Source organism: Scyliorhinus torazame, chromosome 9 (genome assembly GCF_047496885.1).
Source record: "Scyliorhinus torazame isolate Kashiwa2021f chromosome 9, sScyTor2.1, whole genome shotgun sequence".
In the NCBI taxonomy this organism is placed as follows: domain Eukaryota; kingdom Metazoa; phylum Chordata; class Chondrichthyes; order Carcharhiniformes; family Scyliorhinidae; genus Scyliorhinus; species Scyliorhinus torazame.
In genome coordinates, this window is record NC_092715.1 from 185,248,650 (window position 1) to 185,270,510 (window position 21,861).

The following is a 21,861-nucleotide window of genomic DNA, read 5'->3' on the forward strand; positions in this document are numbered from 1 at the left end:
GAGGGGTAGGAGTGAGAGCAGATGTCTGTGAAATAGAGGTGAAGGTGTGAGATGGGTTAAAATTGAGAACAAAGACAATAACATTTTGCGGTCCAAGGCGAGAAGCAAAATATGAAGGTGGTGAAACATAAATTATGTTTATTTTTAAACACATAACGTCTCATTTTGTGGATTTACTTTCTTTCTAACCAACTCAAAACAAAGAAGCAAGCTCTCAAGATATTTGAGAAATTAAATTTGAGTTATTTCAACCTCGACCTACTTGGAAATGTGTTTCGTTCAAAGCTGAATTTTCCAACTTAGAGTTGCCCCTCTTTGCGCCCTCCCCCCTCCATAAACGAATCAGGGTGCTCTTTCAGAGGATAAGTGCACACTTGATTGGCCGAATAGCCTCTGTAGTGATTCTATGATTCGAGTGACTGTAACGTTCTCTTTCATCTAGAAAATAAAAAAAAAGGCAATTGCATGTAATAATGTGAAACAATTGGTGAGATCGGTTAGCTGATAGAGATAACAACATTCAGCTGATCACCGTTAGCCTGCTCCAATTCACCCTGCAGTTAGTTGATGGGGTAATTGGATTCGGAAACACTCATTATGAAATCGGTTGTTTGGGACTACGAAGGACACGTGCTATAAAAACAAGTCGCGGCAGTGGCTCCACATATGTTTTTGTTCGACTTAGTCTCGTTAGGTTAGCGAGTAAAGGGATAAAGCCGTTATTGGAGAAAGCAAACTCTCTATTCCTGATTTTCCTTAAGGAGTGATATGATTCCTTTTCGAGTAGCCTTGTTGCTACACTTAGTAGTATGTTTAAATCCGAACAGATTCGTAAATGGTGAGTAGCTATTGTTTTCCGGCCGTGGCTTTAGTCTATCTATGGAAGTTGCAGTTTAGAACTTTAAACCTTCGCTATTTGGGTAATGGGGTGAGCATAATTTATAAACATTATGTTCTTTTAAACACCATTCAAAAAGCGACATTTATAAAGATTAATTCGTTTTCCTTCTGTAAAACCCCTAATGCAGATATTAAAACCATTTTTTTTTTTTTACATCTTCACCTCCACAATTCCAGAAACTAATTCCAAGCTCTAATAGCCCTAATAGCTGCAGATCAAAACGTGTTTTTTTTTTTTGCAGTTAATGTTTAGAAGAAGCTGTTTTAGTTCGCCCACTTCTCCCATTCAGCCAACTTTTTATTATAGATGAGTGCATTTTAGCTATACCCTTTCACGGGAGCAATTTAGCATAGCCTACCCTGCCCATCATGGATTGTGGGAGTGAGACCCATGCAGACAGGAGGAGACTGTACAAACTCCACATGGACAGTGACCCCAATGCTGGGATTGAACCTGGGTGCTGTAATGCAGCAGTGCTAACCACTGTTAGTGTTGTGCCCTCTAGCCTTATTTTTGATCCCGTTGTTATGCTGGTCTTCAATACTGTGTTTCTGCAGTCGATAGTTGCCAGGGAATAGGTCACGTGAGTCGGTTTCTGAAATGGTGTTGGCCTGGCCTGTGTGGCAGTGGTATAAGACTTTAAATTTGGGATGAAGTAAGTACCCATTTGTCAATTTACCTGAAGCTCATGGCACTTGCCATATTACTAGTCCAACAGCAAACTTGAGGGTACAGGTTGTAATTAAAGCTGTTATTGGTCTTGCTTTCTGAAGTCGGGCAGTGCAGTGGTTAGCATGGAGGACCCAGGTTTGATCCCAGCCTGGGTCACTGTGGCGTTTGCACGTTTCTCTGTGTCGGTCTCATCCCCATAACCCAAACATGTATAGGGATCTCATCCGCATAACCCAAAGATGTATAGGGTAAGTGGATTGGCCACGCTAAACGGCCCCTTAATTGGGGGGAGAAAAAATAATGTGGTACTCAATATAATTTTTTAAAGAAAAAAAATAAGCCGACCTTGGCTTAATGGTACTACTGAGGCAGAAGGATTCCAGTTCCCATCCACTGATCCTGCAATTTAGATTGGTACCACAGGAGTGTTGTACTGTCACTGGAGTGTGATGCTGAATCTCTGGCCCCATAGTGTTGCTCAGAGGGGAGTGAACAGTTGCTGTCCTAGCCAACTCTTCTGTCTTGGCCAGGACCACCTTAAACATGTGAGCATTTCCTATTACTGTTGGTGGGCCTTTTCTCTATGGAAGCCTGGAGGTTCATTTTCTTTATTGGTGGCCACTATACTTTATGCATAAAATGCCTTGGTATAGACTCTAGTTTTTGAAAAAAAAACACTAAACATTTATTTGGGTCATATTTTAAAACATATATAGATGGCTTACCTGTGGCTCAATTGGTATCTATTTTCTACTTCAGGAAGTAGTTCAATCTATTGTGTAAAACCAAATACAAATAACTGGCTGCCAATCAAGCAGATCCTGGATAGCGATACTTGTGGAGCTACAGAACCCCGCTTTTGTAAGTGGTGCAAGCACAAGATTACTAATGGCAGAATATCTAGCTTCCCCTCGTTCTTGTGCCCACAATATTCATGTGGTTGGTCCAGCTGTTTCTGGTGGTTGCTGGGGTAGTTAGCAACAGGAATGGCTTTTGCCCAGCACTTTCGTTGCACCCATGATCAGCCAAAACCTGAGTGTTGTCCAGATCTTGTTGCATGCAAGTACAGATTACTTCAGTGCCTGAGAAATTTTGAATGGAACTGAACACTTGGACAATTTGTCAGTGGACATGTCACTTCTGGCTTATGATGGAGGGAAAATTGAAGTTGGTTGGACTGAGGGCATTCCGTATCGCCTCCTGCTGCAAATGTTCTAGGGCTGAAGTGACGGCCATAGTCATCTTTGTTTTTCTACTACGTAGAATTGGGTTGCACGGTAGAACAGTGGTTGGCATGTTGCTCCACAGCGCCAGGATCCCAGGTTTGATTCCCGGCTTGAGTCACTCTGGCATCTGCGTGGGTTTCCTCCCACAAGTTCTGAGAAGATGTGCTGTTGGGTAATTTGGACATTCTGAATTTTCCCTCCCGTGTACCTGAACAGGCTCTGGAATGTGGTGACTCGGGGCTTTACACTAACTTCATTGCAGTGTTAATGTAAGCCTATTTGTGAAATTATTATTATTGGTTCTGACAAGCCAGTGGCGAGTTGCATCCTGACCTCCCCAGTTTCCAAGTATTTTTTAAAGAAGTTTGTGATGCCACAGTCACTTGCCTCCCCTATGATTAACTCTTGTGAAATCATCTTTGACGAGTGTGTAACATTTGGAGGTTGCCATAATGAAGAAATAAATGACCAATAATAGCTAACATGGCTTTCTGACTATCTTTTGACTAATCTTTTGCTTTATGGTTTAACACGTTTGTTTGTTTCTTTTGAAGGCTCAAAAGCTTCCTGTGATGCACCATGGTTCCAGTGCAGGAATGGGCGCTGTGTGCCATCACTGTGGAAATGTGATGGAGATGATGACTGTACTGATGGCAGTGATGAAGATAACTGTGGTAAATAACTGAATCATGTTCTGGATAGTGCTGTGGGTCAGCACACTTGAGACCTGTGTTCGGGTGGGGGTGGGGGGGTGAGAAAGAGGGACCGTTGGCCAATTTAATTGGGGATTGATGTTCCACCTCTGTGACCTAGAGGACTTTTGCAGTCACATTTAACCTGAGTAAATTGCCAAATTACTGTAACTGAAGATTCAAATGATCAATTTCCAAAATCTCCCTGTTCTCTTTGGCTATGTCTGTCCAATGAAAAAACACTACAGCGCATGTTCTCTGACCAGTGTGCATGCAGCACAATTGATCTGCCGCACACTTACATTTTGTATTGAAACGTCAGCCTCGCAGACTGTAGTATCCCATATTGATGCAGGTCCAAAAGCAATTTCTACTCTTTTAAAATTGGCAGGTCTATGGTGCAGAAACAGAGGTACATAACACTTGCATGTAGAGCAATGTAGGTAAATTAATATATTTGTTAAAGCTATCACAGATCAATTACAATGCTAAGGGTTTGTAGAAATGTAGCTACAACAAGATGTTACCAAAATGACTGGGGAATATTTGAGGTATTGGAAGTAAGTCACCAGGACTGCATCAGATGCATCTGAGGATATGAGAAGTAAGGGTAGAAATCACTAACATTGTCCACAGTCTTCCAATCTTCCTTGGAAGCAGGGGATGTTCTGAGGATTGGAGAATGGCCAGTGTTATGCCCTGATTCAAAATAGCAAGAATGACCCAACAACTTGTGACGTCAGTTTAACTTTGTGGCTTTTTAGAGACAGAAAAACAATGCAGAAAGATAGCTCTTGGAAGTGGGATGAACTTCATTGCCCATCCCTAGTTTGCCTTGAGAAGATGGTGGCGAGCTGTTTCTTCTGCTTTTGGGAGTTTCAGGATTTTGAAATGGGTGACAGTGCAATGGGGGGAGAAAGAGATTAGCATCCTTTGCTAAGGAAGATGTTACCAAAATGGCTGAGGTATTAGAAGTGGGGGGGGGGGGGGGGTTGGGAGACAGTCACAGGACTGTATCAGAGAAGTAAGGGTGAAAATTACAGATGCTGGCCACAGTCTACAAAATCCTCCTTGGGGTCTGGGGTTGTATCAATGACAGAAACTGCAAATGTTATGCCCTGATTCAAAATGGTGAGGATAACCCAACGACTACTGTAGTCAGTTTAACTTTGGCTGTTTAGAAACAAAAATCCACAGTCACTGTATAGTGCAGACTGGATGAATACATGGCAGATAAATTTCTTGCACTGACATGCAAACTTAATACTATTTGTACAATGAGAGGCAACATAAAGAATATGATTCCAAGGGGATGTTGGCACAAAGGGACTTTGAACCTGTGGAAAAATTGCTCGTGAGTGGGCATATTGAGAAGCAGCATATGATGCCCTTAACAATCAAAGCATTCAGGAGTACAAAAGTAAATAGGTGCTGGTGAAACAATCCTGAGTATATCCCATTCGGGGCACCTTCCTGTAGATCCGTGTAGTGTGATAAAATGTTCTGGGAAGATGGGGAGAAACTTTCTGTTGGTGAGAAGAGGACATTGTGAGGTGACTGGCAAGGAACTGACATGTGACATGAAGAAACCTCCTTGCATTGGATGGTTAGGATCACTGCCAGAGTCTGGAGCCATATTCATTTGTCTTTCGAATTGAATTGGATAAATTATTGAAGGAATTTTTTCATGCGTGTGCAGATAACTGCATGGATGCAAATGGCCTCAAACTAAACCATTCTGATACTAGAGATGAATAACTTCCGTCACTGTCTAAATGACTCCAGGCGTAATTAAAGAAAGCTGACTCTTCAAATTCCAAAACCTTGGCATAATTGAAGCTGGGCAACATAAATTTTAAATGTAGCAATTCTACCAATGAACCGAGAATATCCTGGAGTACTTTGTACACCTGTGAATCGGTTAATAACTGTGCCCTCGTGATTGTTAGAATTGCTTGAAATAGACCAGGAGCTGAAAGTAATAATATCTTCTCTTTCCCCAGGTAAAATCACCTGTGGAACTTTAGACTTTGTATGCCAAAGTGGACATTGTGTGCCAAGTAAATGGCAGTGTGATGGCAGATCTGATTGTGAGGATGGATCAGATGAAAATCCAGACATCTGTCGTAAGTATTACTTGGAAGGAATGAGAAATCTTGGATCCTGTTGTTGATTCCGTTCTGGATCGCTTAGTTCAGTTAGTTGGACAAGAATGCGGAGCGAGGCCAACAGCACAAGTTCAATTCCCGTACCAGCTGTGATTTTTATTCATGAAGGCCCTGTCGTGACCTTCCCCTAACCTGAGCTGTTGGTGATCCTAGGGTTAAATCGCCACCAGTCAGCTCTTTCCTTTTTTCCTGCACCCCCACTCAGCCAATGGCAGCTACTTTACCTTTATAATTCTCTTGTCTATGCTGCATTTTGTAATGATCCCTGATTTGTCATAACATAAGTAGGACAACAGCTATGTATGTTTGACCTCCTTGTCTCATGGACCTCTATTTAGAAGCAGCATACAATGTTGTAGTGAACGTCTGGTTGTTTTTAAAATAACTGATGTGCAGCTATAGCCTTATTACACATGCATGATCTTGGTGCTTATACAGTGGGAAATTCTATTCAAAACTTTTAAATATTTTCAAGGACACTAAATTGGTGGTTAGCATTTATAGAAATGCAGCATCTGCTTCGTTTCATCGGTTTACTTGCCCATCTTAACTGTACTGGGTCGGTGTGTGATCTTTAATCCACATTAGGAGTTTTGTCAGCATACTTTTCCTTAACTAGTGTTAAATGCCTCTTTCAGATGCAAGAACATGTCATTTACATGAAATAAGCTGTGGTCCTGGGTCTCTTCAGTGTATTCCTGCTTCCTGGAAATGTGATGGAGGAAAGGACTGTGACAATGGTAGTGATGAAGAGAACTGTGGTAGGTTAATTCTAACGTCATTTAGACTCTACTTTTGACTAAAGACCAAAAAAAGATGGTGTTGTGCAAATTGAATTGCACATTGTGCCCAGCTTTTGAGTCATTAGTACTTCGGTTTGTTAACTTTGAAATAATTGGCTGAATTTTTATGAAAAACATTAGCTTGACTTGCTGCTCCTATTTGAAAACTTATCTTGGATTCCTTTCCAACTAACACCCATTTTCCTTTAAACTTGTTTTCTGCGATGAAGCTTGCTGGATTCCCAGTGGTTTTTTTTTTTTTTTTTTTTTTTGCCTTCTGGTAGTGCAGTCAGTATCTTTTTTTCTTCCCTTTTCCTTCTCTCCATCCTTGGGCTTTAGGCATTGATGGCTTGACGGGCTGTTAGTCATAAGCCTGGAGTCAAATGGGTGGCCTATTTCCTTCCCTGAACATTTTTATAAACCATAAATATCAGAATGCTGGATAAACTCAGCTCTGGGAGCATCTGTGGAAAGGGAAGAGAAAATGTTTATGAAAAATTGATTGTTACATGGTCCCAATTACTGAGACTAGCTTTAAATTCAAATCACCAGCTGCCATAGTGGGATTTTCTCCTGATTGCTAATCTAGCAGCATTACCACTGCTACCATCTACTTTTTATGTTGCCTCATTGAAAACCTAATGACTTGTCATGTGTTCATTTGACATTTTTCTTTTTGAATTTTGGACTTTGTTAAACTTTCATGGTGTTGCTGTCACTGGCTAAGCCAGCATTTAATGCAAATTGCCTTGTGGTGTTGGATCTGAAGAGGGGTGGGGAGAAACAATTGACTGCGGTAGACCTGTTTTCTATTCTATGATCTTGCTGCTGCTGATATCCCAGAGCAGATCGTACTGAAAAGTAAGCCTGGATTTGGAAGCATTGACCTGCTGCTGTTAATCATCAGAATAATGCGTGTGTCTACTGAATACAAACCCATCAGCGTTAGTACAACTGCCAGCTTCCAGTAAGAACAGTTGACAGAGGGGCTGAGGTTCCAGACCCTTCCATATTGCTGCCCTGGATGTTTGTCATCCTCCCCAGAGCAACCTGAACGTTTATCTGAGTTTCAACTCTTGTTGTGTTACTGTTTTTGGTGCAATTTTCCCAAATCCACATAACCAAAAGATTGCAGGGGCTGGTTTAGCACACTGGGCTAAATAGCTGGCTTTTAAAGCAGACCATGGCAGGCCAGCAGCTTTTCACAGTAACTTCATTTGAAGCCTACTTGTGCCAATAAGTCATTTCATTAATTTCATTGTGCTGAATGTAACTTGCCCTCTTTTCCACAGCCCTAACTTGCCCTCTTATCCACAGCCCTAAGTGCTGTAAGCTGACCATTGTCACAAATCGCCATGAACTTGGATGGACTAAAATTACCACTAATTGCAGTCCTTTTATGGACGTTCCTTTTTGAATGCAAAGATTTTAGTTTTTTTAACTACCATACTCTAATATGTAAATTGTTGTTTTACTGAACAATTAACTTTAAAATACTACTTTGCAAATATTTCCCCAGATACTCGCTGGGGGTGACAACTCTTTCAATATTTTTGCCGAAATCACTTTTTCTAAAACAGCAACTCTATCTCATTTGTCCCACTATGAATAAGTTCCATGCTGAATGGTATTCTCCTTTTTCTATAATGGTGCACATTGCAATGTACCATGGTTTTGACATATTTGACTGCCTTGGATACTTGTGGATTGGATTTGGAGCAGGATTGCTCTAAACTGGGTGATTCCACCTCTAATTCTCTGTAGGTCTGAGATAGAACTTCCATACATATGCAGGTTTCCATCTGTAGGTGAATATATATTTAACAACATCTGATGAATGATATCAGGAACACTTGGTTTCTGCATTCAAATCTGAGTTTTTAATTGATATTTCTGCTACCAGTCCTAAAATTGGTTTCTTCTTTCAGGTACTATTATTTGCAGTATACTGGAGTTTACTTGCGGCAATGGTAGATGCATTACCAAAACCTTTCTCTGCAATGGTGAAGATGATTGCGGTGATGGAAGTGATGAAAAAGGTTGTGCTCCATCGATTTGTCACTTGCATGAGTTTCAGTGCAATAGTTCTGAATGTATCCCTTCAAATTGGGTGTGTGATAACAATGCTGACTGTGCTGATCAATCTGATGAAACTCCAGAACGTTGTGGACGCTCCCTTCCTCCTGTGACCTGCTCTCCTAATGAGTTCCTATGTAATTCTGGTGAATGCATCAATCAACGCTGGTACTGTGATGGCGATGATGATTGCAAAGATGGGAGTGATGAAATTAACTGCTGTAAGTAATCTATTTTCTTAGTTGGGTGCTGGGCTAAAGTTCAAATTTGCTAAATGGAATAGCTTCCTATTTGAGATGGATGAATTGCTCAAATGGTCTATCTAGCTTTCTGGACAGGTTTTGCATGACTAGTCTATATCTGGGACTGTGGTGACTTTACTTATGACTAAGGACATGCAAGCATATTCAGCTGCTCCAATGGGCCTCCTAGCCAGCCATTTTGAAATGTTGCCTCAACACTATGCAACTGTCCTGATCTTTAAACCATGCAGGAGGAACAAATATCTTCTCCCCTCCCCCCACATGTCTTTGCCTCTATTCTAGACCACCTCTGGAATAAATGGTCAAACTGCAGAATGCTTTGCACTAATACTTTTAGGGGGAGAAATTCCCATCTTGAATGAAGGGCTAAAAGATTATCTTCCAGGGCTAAAAAAAAATGTGATTGCAAAATGAAATAGTTTTGTTTCTCCAGTGCAATGTTTAATTTGTATGTTGAAATCAGTAAGGACTAAACTTGATCCTGATCTGACTGTTTAATACAAGCAGTCCAAATGTATGACTTACTTAGTCTGGACACTACAAAAGATACCTATTTGGGGAAAACTTGCATGCTAAACATGGGTCTTTGTGACCCATATTTTAACTAGACTACCAGTTTCTTGTCTTGCAGTAACCACATGAGTAGTGTGAAAATTTGGACTAAGCTAGCTTTGGCATGGGAACTATTCTGAACAATTTGATCACGTTAAATTAAGTATACTGTAGTGGGATAGCATTTTAATTATTAGGTTCCATATTACATTTTGACTTGAATGGTTATTCATGCTATTTTTAATGGATTTAAAACTTTAGCTCCTCGAACATGTAGACCAGATCACTTCCAATGTGGCAATAGTAACTGCATCCCTCGGAGCAAGATATGTGATGAATTTGCAGACTGCTCTGATGCAAGTGATGAAGCCAACTGCAAGACCGGTAGGTGCATAATTCCCACTAGTGCAATTGAATTTGAAAGCACTTTATATAAAAAAAAAAAAAAAAAAAAAAAAATTGTATATTAAACAGCTTTTTCAATTTTAGAATGCGCAAGTCCAACTGACTTCAAATGCCGAAGTGGAGAATGCATATCTATAACTCAAGTGTGTAACCACAAATGGGACTGTAGAGATCGGAGTGATGAACCCTTCCGATGTGGTAAGTAGTTCCAATAGCACTTCAACTTGGATTTGTGGTTTTTTTTTTTTTTTTTTTTTTCACCTCCTGCTGTGTTTGCACTTTATTCTCAGCCACTCGTGGATCTCCAGTATGACATGGCCACCCCCTCACTGATGTTCAAAGCTACCTTTTTCTTTTTTTTTTTTTGCATGGAGTCACATTCTCAAATTTATCTTATTGTGCAACACTGCAGCCCAGTCAGATTTACTCCATTAATCTACAATCTGGAAAACTAATTGTTAATCTGGGGAATGAAAGACTTCAACCTGAAACACAGCTGGATTGTGCCCATGACTGGTTGTTGTTGTTTCAGAGGGCAGGTGACCCCCTCCTTCCCACCACCTCCATAACGCAGTAGGTGAACATGCCCCCATTCCAAATTGACAACCTTAGTCGGCAATCTTTGCTGCACTGCACATTTCAATGAAGTTAACAAGTTTTCTCCATCTGGAGCTATTTGGCTCCTTTCTTGCAACATTCACCACCATGGAAAGATTATAGCCCAGAAGGACAGCCCATCTTGTCCATGCTGGCCTGAGGGCACCAAGGTGCCCTTTTTAGTTCCATAGCCCTGTAGTTTAGAGCACTTGAGGTGCAGATCCAGGTTACTTAAGAGTTTAGGATCTTTGTTTCCACCAATTTAGGCAGTGAATTACACCCACTTGCTTCTGCATTTAAAAGAAAATAAAAGGTTTCCCAGTATCCCCTCTACACTGTCTTCATACACTGGCAGCTATGTTCCCTGATTCTAGAATTCACCATCAAAGGGAACCCATTTCATCCTGCCCCATAAATTTTGTGCACGTCAAATAAGTCAACCCTCTGCCTTCTTTGTTCTAAAGTAAATAAACCCAACCTCTCTCCACTTTTCTAGCCCTGGCAACATTCTTCACACTCCGTGAGCAATTACATCCTTCCTGTAATGTACCAATAGTCCAGTTGTGGCCTCACCAGCATTTTATTACAATCCCAACAATGGTCTATGCCTCTACAAATGGAGGGAATTCCATATGCTTATAACCTTGTATCTTTGAACTGCTGCCTCTAGTGACCTGTGTATTTGTATGCCAAGATCTCTCCTCCCTTCACTTACCCCTCCTTGATTTGTGCCCCCTATGACTATGACCTTGTGTTAAATTCCATAATCTTTTGGAGATTCTAGATATCCTCTACACTGTTCACCACTCAGCCAATGTTTGGAAATTTCACAATCGTGGGGTCTGCCCCCCCCACCCTGTGCAAATTGTTTACTGTACAACATAAGGGTTCCAACACCTAAGCCCTGTGGAACACCACTTGAAACAACTTGCCATTTGCAAGAGCAGCCATTGACTATTGCCCTTTGTTTCCTGTTACTAAGCCAACTTTTTATCCAGTTTGCTACATGTTTGTCTCCCATTGGGGATGGGGGGAATGTAATCTGCCACATGTGAATTACCCACTGCATTACCTTCATCAACCCTTGTCACTTCCTCAGAATACAATCTAATGTGAGGCAAGACCTTCCTTCCCATGCTGATTATCCCAGAGTAATCCATTTCATTGGTTACTGATTCTTTGCCCACCACCAACCTGAGACTAACTGGCCTATAATTGTTTGACATTTCCTTCAATCCATTTTTTAAACAATAGAACAACATTTGCATTTTTCCAGTACCTCCCCTGGATCTAGTGGGGATTGGAAAATCATCCTCTACATCTGCTATCTCCTCCCTGACCTCCTTCATTAACCTCCGAAACAATCCATCTGGACCTGGTGACTTGTCAACTTTCAAGGATTCCAACCCTTACTTCCCCTCTTTATGATGATCCCATCCACTGTTCCTCCTGCACTACTACATCTGCATCATCCGTTTTCTTTGTAAACACCACGCATTTTTATAACCTTCCAGCCTCTGCATCTACCCTTTTCCTTTATTAACCTTTTTACCATTAATATATTGGTCAAACGTCTTGGATTTTATAACTTGCTAATCTATTTTTCATATCCTCTTTTGATTGTTTTCCCTTTTTGACTTGTTCCTACCTCATTTAGAATATCTGCAGTGCTTATTTTGTGCCTATTGTACATTTCTTTTTGTTTAATCTACCTAGTATGTCTAGAGGAAATCAGGGGTTGACAATACCACACTTTTTTGTTTTTGGAGGGGATGTCTAATTTGGTGTCCCTCAGTTACTCCCTGAAAATAGCTTGGAACCTGGTTTCCAACGAGCATTAATTTATAATTGTACAGTACTATTCTATACTTTTTTTTTAGCCCCCTGCCACACCACTCCTCCTGGATCACCTTGGCAATAAAGTCTGCAAAATAACAAGTCTAAAATCAAACCGTTAATTGGGGTGAGGCATGTTCTATCCCAAGCCTCTTCTCACATTCATCTCCACTTAAAGTTTATGGCAGTTGATCACAAAGATTTGCAGTGACAAATGGGGGTGGGGAAGGGAAGAGACTATTGATTTCAGTACTAGAGGATGTGCAATGACAATCCCAATGAGGTTCCATCTTGGGTTAGTAGATCTTTGATAACTTGCATTTTACCACTTTTATGACTCTCAAGGTTGTACCATATAGCTACTTGCTACAAGATCTTGTTGAATAATACCTTGTAACTGTGACCTAAAACCTAGCCAATCCTAACCGGATACTCTTTGGTGGAAATAATATATATTTTTTTCTCTACCAGGGTTAAATGAATGCTTGGTGAACAATGGAGGTTGCTCTCACATTTGCAGGGACCTTCTTATTGACTATGAATGTGATTGTCCTGCGGGTTTTGAACTAATTGATGGGAGAGCCTGTGATGGTAAGTCTCTGTCCCATTTATTGTGAGAATTGAATTTTTGCAGCTTATTACTTATTAATATGGAAATTTGATATTGCATTTGCAGATATTGACGAGTGTCAAAGTCCTAGAATCTGCAGCCAAATTTGTATTAATTTGAAAGGAAGCTACAAATGTGAATGTTATGAAGGTTATCACCTGGATCCTGCTAATGGAGTTTGCAAGGCTATAGGCAAGTACCCAATACTCCCTAGATGGTCTTTCAAAAGGGTGGCAATTTAACAGGGTTAGAACCAGCATGGGTGTACCATAACTAACCAGCTTCTGTGCATATCGATCTGTTTTTTTTTTTTACACTGTGCACCCATGAAGTTAAATGTGATTATAATACTAGAGGGGGGAAAATGTGCAGAATTTGATAGATAAATTTCCATACCCTAACATTTTAATAGAGTAAATTCAATATGTAAGTGCATTTTTCAGGATTCTTTATTTTTGACACTTAGGCAAAGAGCCTTATTTGATCTTCACAAATCGCCATGATATCCGGAAGCTAGGACTACATCACCAAGAGTATACCCAGGTAGTTGTGCAGCTGAGAAATGCTATCGCACTAGATGCTGACATTGCAGAGCAGAGAATCTTCTGGGCTGATGCAGGCCAGCAAGCAATTTTCAGGTAAGTACATTGACTTTCGTCACCAATCATTCATTAGTTATCATTAACATTTTGGAAATCCGTATTGCCTCTAATTGCCCTCTGGAAAAATGTAGCACTGGTCCTGGAAGATTTGCTTATCTTGATACAGATGCTCTAATTTCTGATTGTGACATTTATGAAGTGACTTCAGTTTGGAAGCTTGCCTTCATCTGGAGAACTAATTGCATTTTCTATCTGTACCAAATGGAAGTTGAGGGGCAGGAAATGGAAGTTGAGGGGCAGGGTCTTCCATTTGAATGCAATGGAGCAAACTTGGTCATTGATACAAATATGATTGTGCCCCATTTTATTCTGCTTTTGTTTTGTGGCAATTGATGACATTTCTTCTTTTTTTTTTTTTTTTTTTTTTTTAGCACATCTGTGAATAGATATAAAGGCACGGCTGGTCAGTCGGTCCTTGCTATGGATCTGGGCATTCCTGTGGGAATTGCTGTGGATTGGATTTACAAGCATATCTACTGGACTGATCGTGGTTCCAAAACGCTCTCTGTGGCTGCATTAGATGGATCTAGAAGAACCATTCTCTTTGACACCAATCTAACAGAACCAGCTTCTGTAGCTGTTGATCCACCATCTGGGTGGGTACCAAGTTTTTTACTTTAGTGTACCCAATTAATTTTTCCCAATAAGGGGCAATTTAGCATAACCAATCCACCTACCCTGCACATCTTTGGGTTGTGGGGGCGAAGCCCACGGAGATTGTGCAAACTCCACATGGACAGTATCCCAGAGCTGGGATTGAACCTGGGACCTCTGTGCTGTGAGGCAGCAATGCTAACCACTGTGCCACCGTGCTGACTGGTACCAAGTATTAATACTTTGCACCATGCAATTCCGAATGACTTTTTCAATATCCCAACATTGGGAGTTTTCATTAAAATTTGGCATTTTGGCAAGAAAGCCCTATATAATCAGTTGGTAATGGGCCTTCCCATGAAGGGATGAAGAGGCAAATCCATGAATTTGACTCCCTAATGCAGGTAAAATGGCTTATTCCATCATTCTTTGGCATTAAATTGGAGCTTGAATAAAAGGAAGTAAACCTAACTTGATGTACATTAATTGATTAAAACAAAAATGAGGTTCATGGGCAAAATCCAAACTGGGGGAGGGAGGAAGATGAGGATAGTTAGTTGCATAGATCACAAAGATTTGTTCAGTAACACTTGCAATCCAGGAGTAACTCTGTATTGGGTCTTAAACTGTTGTGAAGCGTAACCACTTTCCAATGTCACTTTAGGTTTATTTACTGGTCAGACTGGGGTGAGCCTGCAAAGATAGAAAAGGCAGGGATGAATGGTATTGATCGACAAATCCTGGTTAATAGAGGGATCCAGTGGCCAAATGGTATTGCACTTGGTAAGTTGTCTACACTATTTGCTTCCAAAGTATCTTTTTGGGGGGTTCCTAAACTTCAATTATACCGTACTTCAAATTTCTCCACAGACCTTATGAAACGCAGCCTCTACTGGGTTGACTCAAAATTGCACATGTTGTCCAGTATAGGCCTGAATGGGCAGGATCAAAGAATAGTGCTTGTGTCACTAGATTTCCTTTCTCGCCCCTATGGTATTGCAGTTTTTGAGGTAAGGCAGCATTTGAAAATCATACCATTATTACGTTATGCATGAAGTGTAGCATGATGGGAGTCGTAAATATGATCTGCATTCCCTTGTAAAAAGAATAAGGATTTGGGACTTGCATGTTCTGTAAAGGTGCTCCCTAAAAATGTTTTTACTAATCTCTCAAGAAACATCCACATGCTCCCTGTTAAGACCTTGCAGAATTGTTTCAATCAAGTCACCTCTTGCTCCCCAACTCTAGTGAATACAAGTCTAGTTGAACTTTCCTCCTATTACAACCCTCAATCCAGGTAATTAGTAGTCTTTTGTGAACTGAATCCAGGTAAATTGGTAGTCCTCTCAACTGCTCCCAATCTATTTACATCTTGAATAAGAACAATACTGTACACCATACAGAGTCTCTAACATCTTGTTAGCTTTGCTGATTACTACTTGTAGCTTCATTTTTTGTAATTACTGGAACACCAGATCTCTCTGCATCTTAACTCTGTAACATGGAAACATAAATAGGTGCACGCATAGGCCATTCAGCCTTCAAGCCTGCAACATCACTCAATAAGATTATGGCTGATCATGCAAATTCAGTATCTTGGTCCTGCTTTCTCTTCTTTCCCTTTGATCCCTTTAGCCACAGGGGCCACATCCAGCTCCCTCCTTGAATATCAATATATCCAACAAACTGGCATAGCTTTTGTGGTCGTGAATTCCACAGGTTCACAACTGATGTTCTTACTTCTCAGTCCTGAATGGCTTACCCCTTATTCTTAGTAAGAATATGACTCCCTAGTTCTGGACATCCCCAACATATGCTTCTAAGATCCCCCTCCTTCTTCTAAATGCCAGTGAATACAATCTCAGTTGATCCCATCTTGAGTCCTGGGGAACCTTCACTGGACACCCTCCATAGCAAGCATGTCCCTTCTCCAACTAGGAGATCGCAGCTGCACACGGTGTCCCTGCTTTCCAAACCAATTTTGTCCCTAATAGTTGACTCCAGCATTTTTCCTCACCACTGTCGGGCTAACCTCGTTTTTTTTTTCTCTTTTTCTGACAAAACTGGGCATTCACATTTTTCTACTATACCTCTTTGTCCACTCTCTCTCACTCCATCGATATCACTTTATAGCTTGGTCTTCACAATTGCCTACCTATTTTTGTATCATTTCTGAATAAACTGTATTCTGGTACAGCACTCATATTACATCCTGCTTGAGACCCATTCATTCGTCCCATTAGCTTGCCAGTCATATCCATACCAATTTCTTGTCCATTACCAGGAACTCCTCCTTTGGCACCTAGCAAATGCCTTCTGGAAATCTGTACATCCACTGGTTTCCCCTTTAGCTACAGTATATTATTTCCAACTCTGGTAAATTAGTTAAATCACTCCCTCTCTTCTACACCCTGGCTTATAATGGAGGTGATCACATTTGTTTGCTAATGCCATCGCCACTAATTAACCTCTCTTTTCCTATCCTTCCTAAATGTCATGTACCCTTTGATATTGGGTTCCAATCTGTCAGCTGCTTCCAATCTGTCATCTGCATCTTTTGAGACCACTGAACATCGCAATGTATTGCCGTCATTGTAATATAGGATGCACAACAAATATTCCAAAAGGCAGCATGTGATAAGTACTGATCAGGACACTACTGCCTACCTGAGCAGATGGGACCATTCACCTAAAATCTTTAATGCAAGCCGCAGAACTCATTTTGTGGGTAAAGATGAAGTAAGTATTTTGTGCACTTGGCCCCATACCAGCCACCTGCCTGGGTCCTCCTGCATGTTTATGTAGTAGCCACCAAATATTGGTTGACTTCCTAATTGTGGTGGTATTTTGTGTACTGGCAACTTTCTGGTCCAGTTTTACACACCCTGCAAGAATTGGAACAACTTCTAATTATAAAACTATCTTTCAGGATCGTGTTTTCTGGACTGATGAAGAAACAGAAGCAATCTATGGGGCCAACAAGTTTACAGGCGAAGATCTAGAGGCACTTGCTTCTAATCTCCAGGAAGCACGGGATCTCTTGATTTATCATGAGCTAATTCAAATGCCTGGTAATTCTGAGACAATAGCTGGTTTTATCTTGTCTAATTTTAGCTGTGTCTTGTGTAATTTACTACTTTGCCTCAATGGCAGATTTCATGCACTGACACCAAGTCTAATTAACCTGCTCCAGTGAACCTTGCAAGCATTGGTTCTGTGCATGCTGAATGATCCAGCTCTCACCATAACACCCAATTTGAAACTATTGATGACTAACCTAACCATGGCTGTGGATTCCCCCAAACATCCACAAATCCATCTTAGTCCCATGTTAGAATCTGACTTTTAAGCTGAAGAATCCAGTGGTGGACAAGAATTTCTGTCTCTTACTATAAATCTAACTTTGTAAGGTGCAAGGTAGTGACTGTTTGAAATTCCTTACAGGCAAGAACTGGTGCAGTGAGAGTGGAAGCTGTGAATACATGTGTCTCCCTGCTCCTCAGACAGATGCTTCCTCTCCAAAGTACACGTGTTTGTGCCCACCTGGAATAGAACTAGAGCATGGAAAAATGTGCAGAAAAGGTACACTTTTTTTTTTCATTTTTGGAAAACATTTAACATTTTAAACAAGAGATCCAACACGAATACAAATACCATAACAACATTACTAATACCCCACCATAACATACCCAACTAACCCAGCCCTAGACCCTAACTATCCGGACATTGGATTCTCTGCTCTTACTCATCACGTCCATGCCTCCTCCCTCCCCTTTCCTGCTGACTGTCAATTCTCCTTTAAGAAGATGATGAATGGCTGCCACCTCCAAGCAAACTCCTGTAACTTTTTAAGGCAAACTTAATTTTCTCCAACCCTGCCATGTTACTGACCCAAACCCCTGAAATTGGAGGCTCCAAGTCCCTCCATCCCAGCAAACTCTGCTTCTGGGTCACCAAGGAGGCAAGGCCAGAGCATTTGCACCTCTCTCCCGCTGGGCTCCTGGATCTTCCGACATCCCAAATATTGCCACCTCTGGACTCGTTACCCTCTTCCAGGACATGTATGACATCTGAAAATCCCCTCTGCTTTGGACATGCCCAGAACATATGCACATGATTTGCAGGACACCTCCCACAGTGCTCACACCTGTCTTCTACCTCGGTCTGCTCAACTGGGCCACAGTCATGTGAAGCCTGGCACATTACAAGGGTGCATTGACTCCTTGGGGCCTTCTCCCATAACCTGACTTCCAACTCTCCTCCCACTTCCTCTTCACCTTTCTAATTAGAACACCTTCCCACCACTCCATCAGTTCCTTGTATATTTCCAAGACCCTCCCCAACCTCTTATTTTTGACATCACCTTATCCTGTTGCCTGCTAAGTGGGAGGTGAAGGAAGCCTGGGACCTGCCTCCAGACAAAATCCTGCATTACAGGTACTGGAACCCATTCGTCTCTTTTCTTTCTTTTTTTTTTCTCCTCCTCCTCTCCCAGCAACTCCTCCAATCTTGGGGAAACCCTCAATGAGAGATCCCCAAATCTCTCAATCCCTGCCTGCTGCCACCTCTTGAAGCCCCTGACCAGCTCCCCTCCCAGAGCGAACTGGTGATTGTCACAGATCAGTGACCACACCAGCACCCACTCCAGTCTCGTGTGCTACCTCCATTGCCCCCACACTCGGGGCTGCCACTACCACTTGTGGTGTACTGAACTGGCAAGAACAGCAGAGGTGCCTTTGCAAGATGCCACCTCCACTCACTCCCACACTGACTCCTCTACCGCTACCCATTGCTTAACCATTGCTATATTAGCTGCCCAGTAGTAATTAATAAAGTTTGGAAGGGCCAAGTCCCCTCCCTGCACCTGCTCAAGAAGGACCTTCACCCTCTGGCGATTCCCTGATCCATATAATACCCAAATTCATATGCCTAAAAAAAAATGCCTTGGATGATGATTGGAAGACACTGAAACACTACCAGAAATCTTGGGAGGACTGTCATTTTCAGTCTGTACCCTCCTTGCCAATGACAGCAGAGCACATTGTACCTATGGAAGTCTCCTTTCATTTGCTCAATCAACCTGTCAATTACATTTATGAAGCTGACCCCAGTCCCTTGCCACTTGAATCCCCAGGTACCTAAAACTCCTCCCCCCCCCCCCCCCACTTTGAATGGCATCTCCCTCTGTCTCCTCTCCTGCATCATTGCCTGGATTGCATAAACCTCACTCTTGTCCATATTCAGTTTGTAGCCTGGGAACCGGCCAAATTTCTCTTGTATTTCTTTCCCCCCCCCCCCCCCCCAAAAAAAAACAAAACACTAGTCTGTTATATGAAGGAGAAATCATCTGCATAGAGTGAGACCATGTGTTCCACCCCCCCACCCCCACTTGCTCTCCCCTGCCAAACGTTTGATGCTTGCAGTGCCATTGCCAGAGACTCTATGGCCAGGGCAAACAGTGAGGAGAGTGGGTGGCCACCTCTGCCTAGTCTCCTGACACAGACTTAAGATATTCTAATCAAACCCAGTTTGTCCTTGCATTCACCACTGGTGCCTGATAACAGCAGCTAGACCCAATCCACAAATCCCCACCCAAACCTTTCCAGGACATCCCACAAATAATTCTACTCCACCCGATCAAAGATCTTGTCTGTGTCCAGGACTGCCACCATCTTTATCTCCTTGCCAGTCAGCAGGCATCATTATAACGTTAAGGAGCTGCCAAATTTTGGATGCCAGATGTCGCCCCTTGACAAATCCCATCTGGTCCTCCCTTGTTACTCCCAGAAAACTATCTATACGTATGGCCAATTTGCATCCACATTTAGCAGGGAGATTGGCCTATATGACCCACAGCTCTTGGGATCCTTATCCTGCTTCAAAATAAGGGAAATCTATGCCTGCGATGTTGGGGGAGCGCTCCCAGCTCCTTTGGCTCATTAAAGGCCTTTACCAGAAGTGGCCCCAACAGCCTGGAAACCGTTTGAACTGAACTGGGTAGGAGGCTGGTCCTGGGGCTTTGCCTGATTGCGTCGCACTTCCCCAAGACCAATTGGGGCTCCCAACTCCTCATCTATCCTTGAACTCCAGCCCCACCCCCATAACTTCATCCCCTCCCTGGCTGAGGTTCCAATTTATACAATTTATTATAAAACTCCCGAAACAAATCATTCACCCCTGCCAGATCCAGAAACACCCCCTGTATCCCTGACTTTCCCAATCTCTCGCAGCCTCCGGTTTCCTCCGCTGATGTGCCAGCATCCTACTAGCTGACTCTCCATATTCATACACAGCCCCCTTTACCCTCTGCTGTCCCACCACTTTACTTGTGGACAGAGCCCAAATTCTACCTGCTGTCTCTGACGCTCCTTCAAACGCCTGTCATCTGGAGATTTTTCATACCTCCTGTCCATCTGTAAAATTTTTGCCTGCCTACCTACCAATCTAACCAACTCACTGGTAGTACCAGGTATTGCGGTACCTAAGAGGCTGATGACCATTGGTTAGACCCAGGAGTCTACCATTGGCTGTTGTTACATAGCTCTGCCCTAACGGGCAGAGTATAAGAAATGGTGCTGTCCCAGCAGCCTTCACTTTCTGTACCAAAGCTGCTGGGGAACAAGTTCTAGTAGATTAAAGCTTTCAGTTATGAAGTCACTTTTTGTCTTGAGTGTAATTGATCACGCAACACTCACCCTCTCAGCCTTCTCTTTATGGGCCTGAATTGAGATGAATTCCTCCTTTTTCCCCCTCCCCACAACTGCCTTCAGTGCCTCCCAAACCACCCCCACCGAAACATCACCCTGTCATTGATTCTTGTATATTTCTGAATGGCCTCCCCCTCTCCCTTGCACGCCTCCGCTTGCAGTCCCACATCCAACCTCTGGTGCAGGCACTGGGCCTTTCCTTTGCTGACTTGCAAGTCCACCCAGTGAGGGGTGTAGTCTGACACTACTGCTGAATATTCAGCATCTACCACCTCAGCCAATAGTGTCTTATCCATAACACAAGTCATCCGGGAATACCTTATGCACGATTGAGTACTCCTCGGCCTGCCAAATCTCCATGGATCGACCCCCCCCCCCCCCCAAATGTGCTCCATGAACTCCCGGAGCTCCTTCACCAAAGCTAATACCTTCCCAGACCTAGCACTCGACCAGTCCAACCTTGGATCCAGGACTATATTGAAATCTTGCCCCCCCTCAGTCACAGTCCATGTGAGTCTGGGATCTTCCCCAGTACCTGTCTAAACTCCATGTCATCCTAGTTCAGGGCATATATATATATTCACCAATACTACAGCCATTCCCTCCAACTTCCCACTAACCATAACATATCTACCCCTGGTCTGCTTCTATATTCCCAGCCATGAATGCCACCTACTTGTTAAACAAGATTGCCCCCCCCCCCTGCCAAACCTTCAATGAGTCTCCTGCAACATGGCCATGTTTGCCTTCAGTTGCTGTCCCACCCATCCCTGAATGTTCTACGTGACCAACTTGGTCAGGGGGGCACCCTGCCCCCCTCTCCTACTGATCAACCATAATCCTAGGCCAGTCTTTGGGCCATGCCCCACGCCTGCCCTTGGGCAACTACCATCGTCAACCCTCTTCTTCCTCCACTTTTGAAAGTTTGAAAGTCCCCTCCCTGTCAGCAGTATAATTCTCCTCCTCCTTGTTTTCTCCCCCCCCCCCCCCCCCCCCCCCCCCCACCAAAAGGAAACTGCAGTTCTGTAAATTTCCATGCCCTCTATACAATCAAAGCATGGTTTGTAGTAGTTTGGTAACAATTGAATAAATGTCATTTTAATAGTCTGAAACAGCAG

At 42.5% G+C, this 21,861-nt stretch overlaps 1 protein-coding gene across 1 annotated transcript in view; it reads left to right on the forward strand.

Moving 5' to 3' along the window:
- Positions 1-639: 639 nt before the first annotated feature.
- LOC140429630 (very low-density lipoprotein receptor-like) overlaps positions 640-21,861 on the forward strand; it is a 30,939-nt gene continuing 9,717 nt past the window's right edge. The window contains exons 1-15 of the mRNA XM_072516887.1: positions 640-838; positions 3,354-3,473; positions 5,495-5,617; positions 6,298-6,420; positions 8,370-8,738; positions 9,594-9,716; positions 9,822-9,935; positions 12,642-12,761; positions 12,847-12,972; positions 13,247-13,418; positions 13,814-14,038; positions 14,701-14,819; positions 14,907-15,046; positions 16,966-17,107; positions 17,481-17,618. Of these exons, the coding sequence (XP_072372988.1) occupies positions 769-838; positions 3,354-3,473; positions 5,495-5,617; positions 6,298-6,420; positions 8,370-8,738; positions 9,594-9,716; positions 9,822-9,935; positions 12,642-12,761; positions 12,847-12,972; positions 13,247-13,418; positions 13,814-14,038; positions 14,701-14,819; positions 14,907-15,046; positions 16,966-17,107; positions 17,481-17,618 (2,224 nt within the window). The 5' untranslated portion in view covers positions 640-768. The remainder of the gene's footprint in view (positions 839-3,353; positions 3,474-5,494; positions 5,618-6,297; positions 6,421-8,369; positions 8,739-9,593; positions 9,717-9,821; positions 9,936-12,641; positions 12,762-12,846; positions 12,973-13,246; positions 13,419-13,813; positions 14,039-14,700; positions 14,820-14,906; positions 15,047-16,965; positions 17,108-17,480; positions 17,619-21,861) is intronic.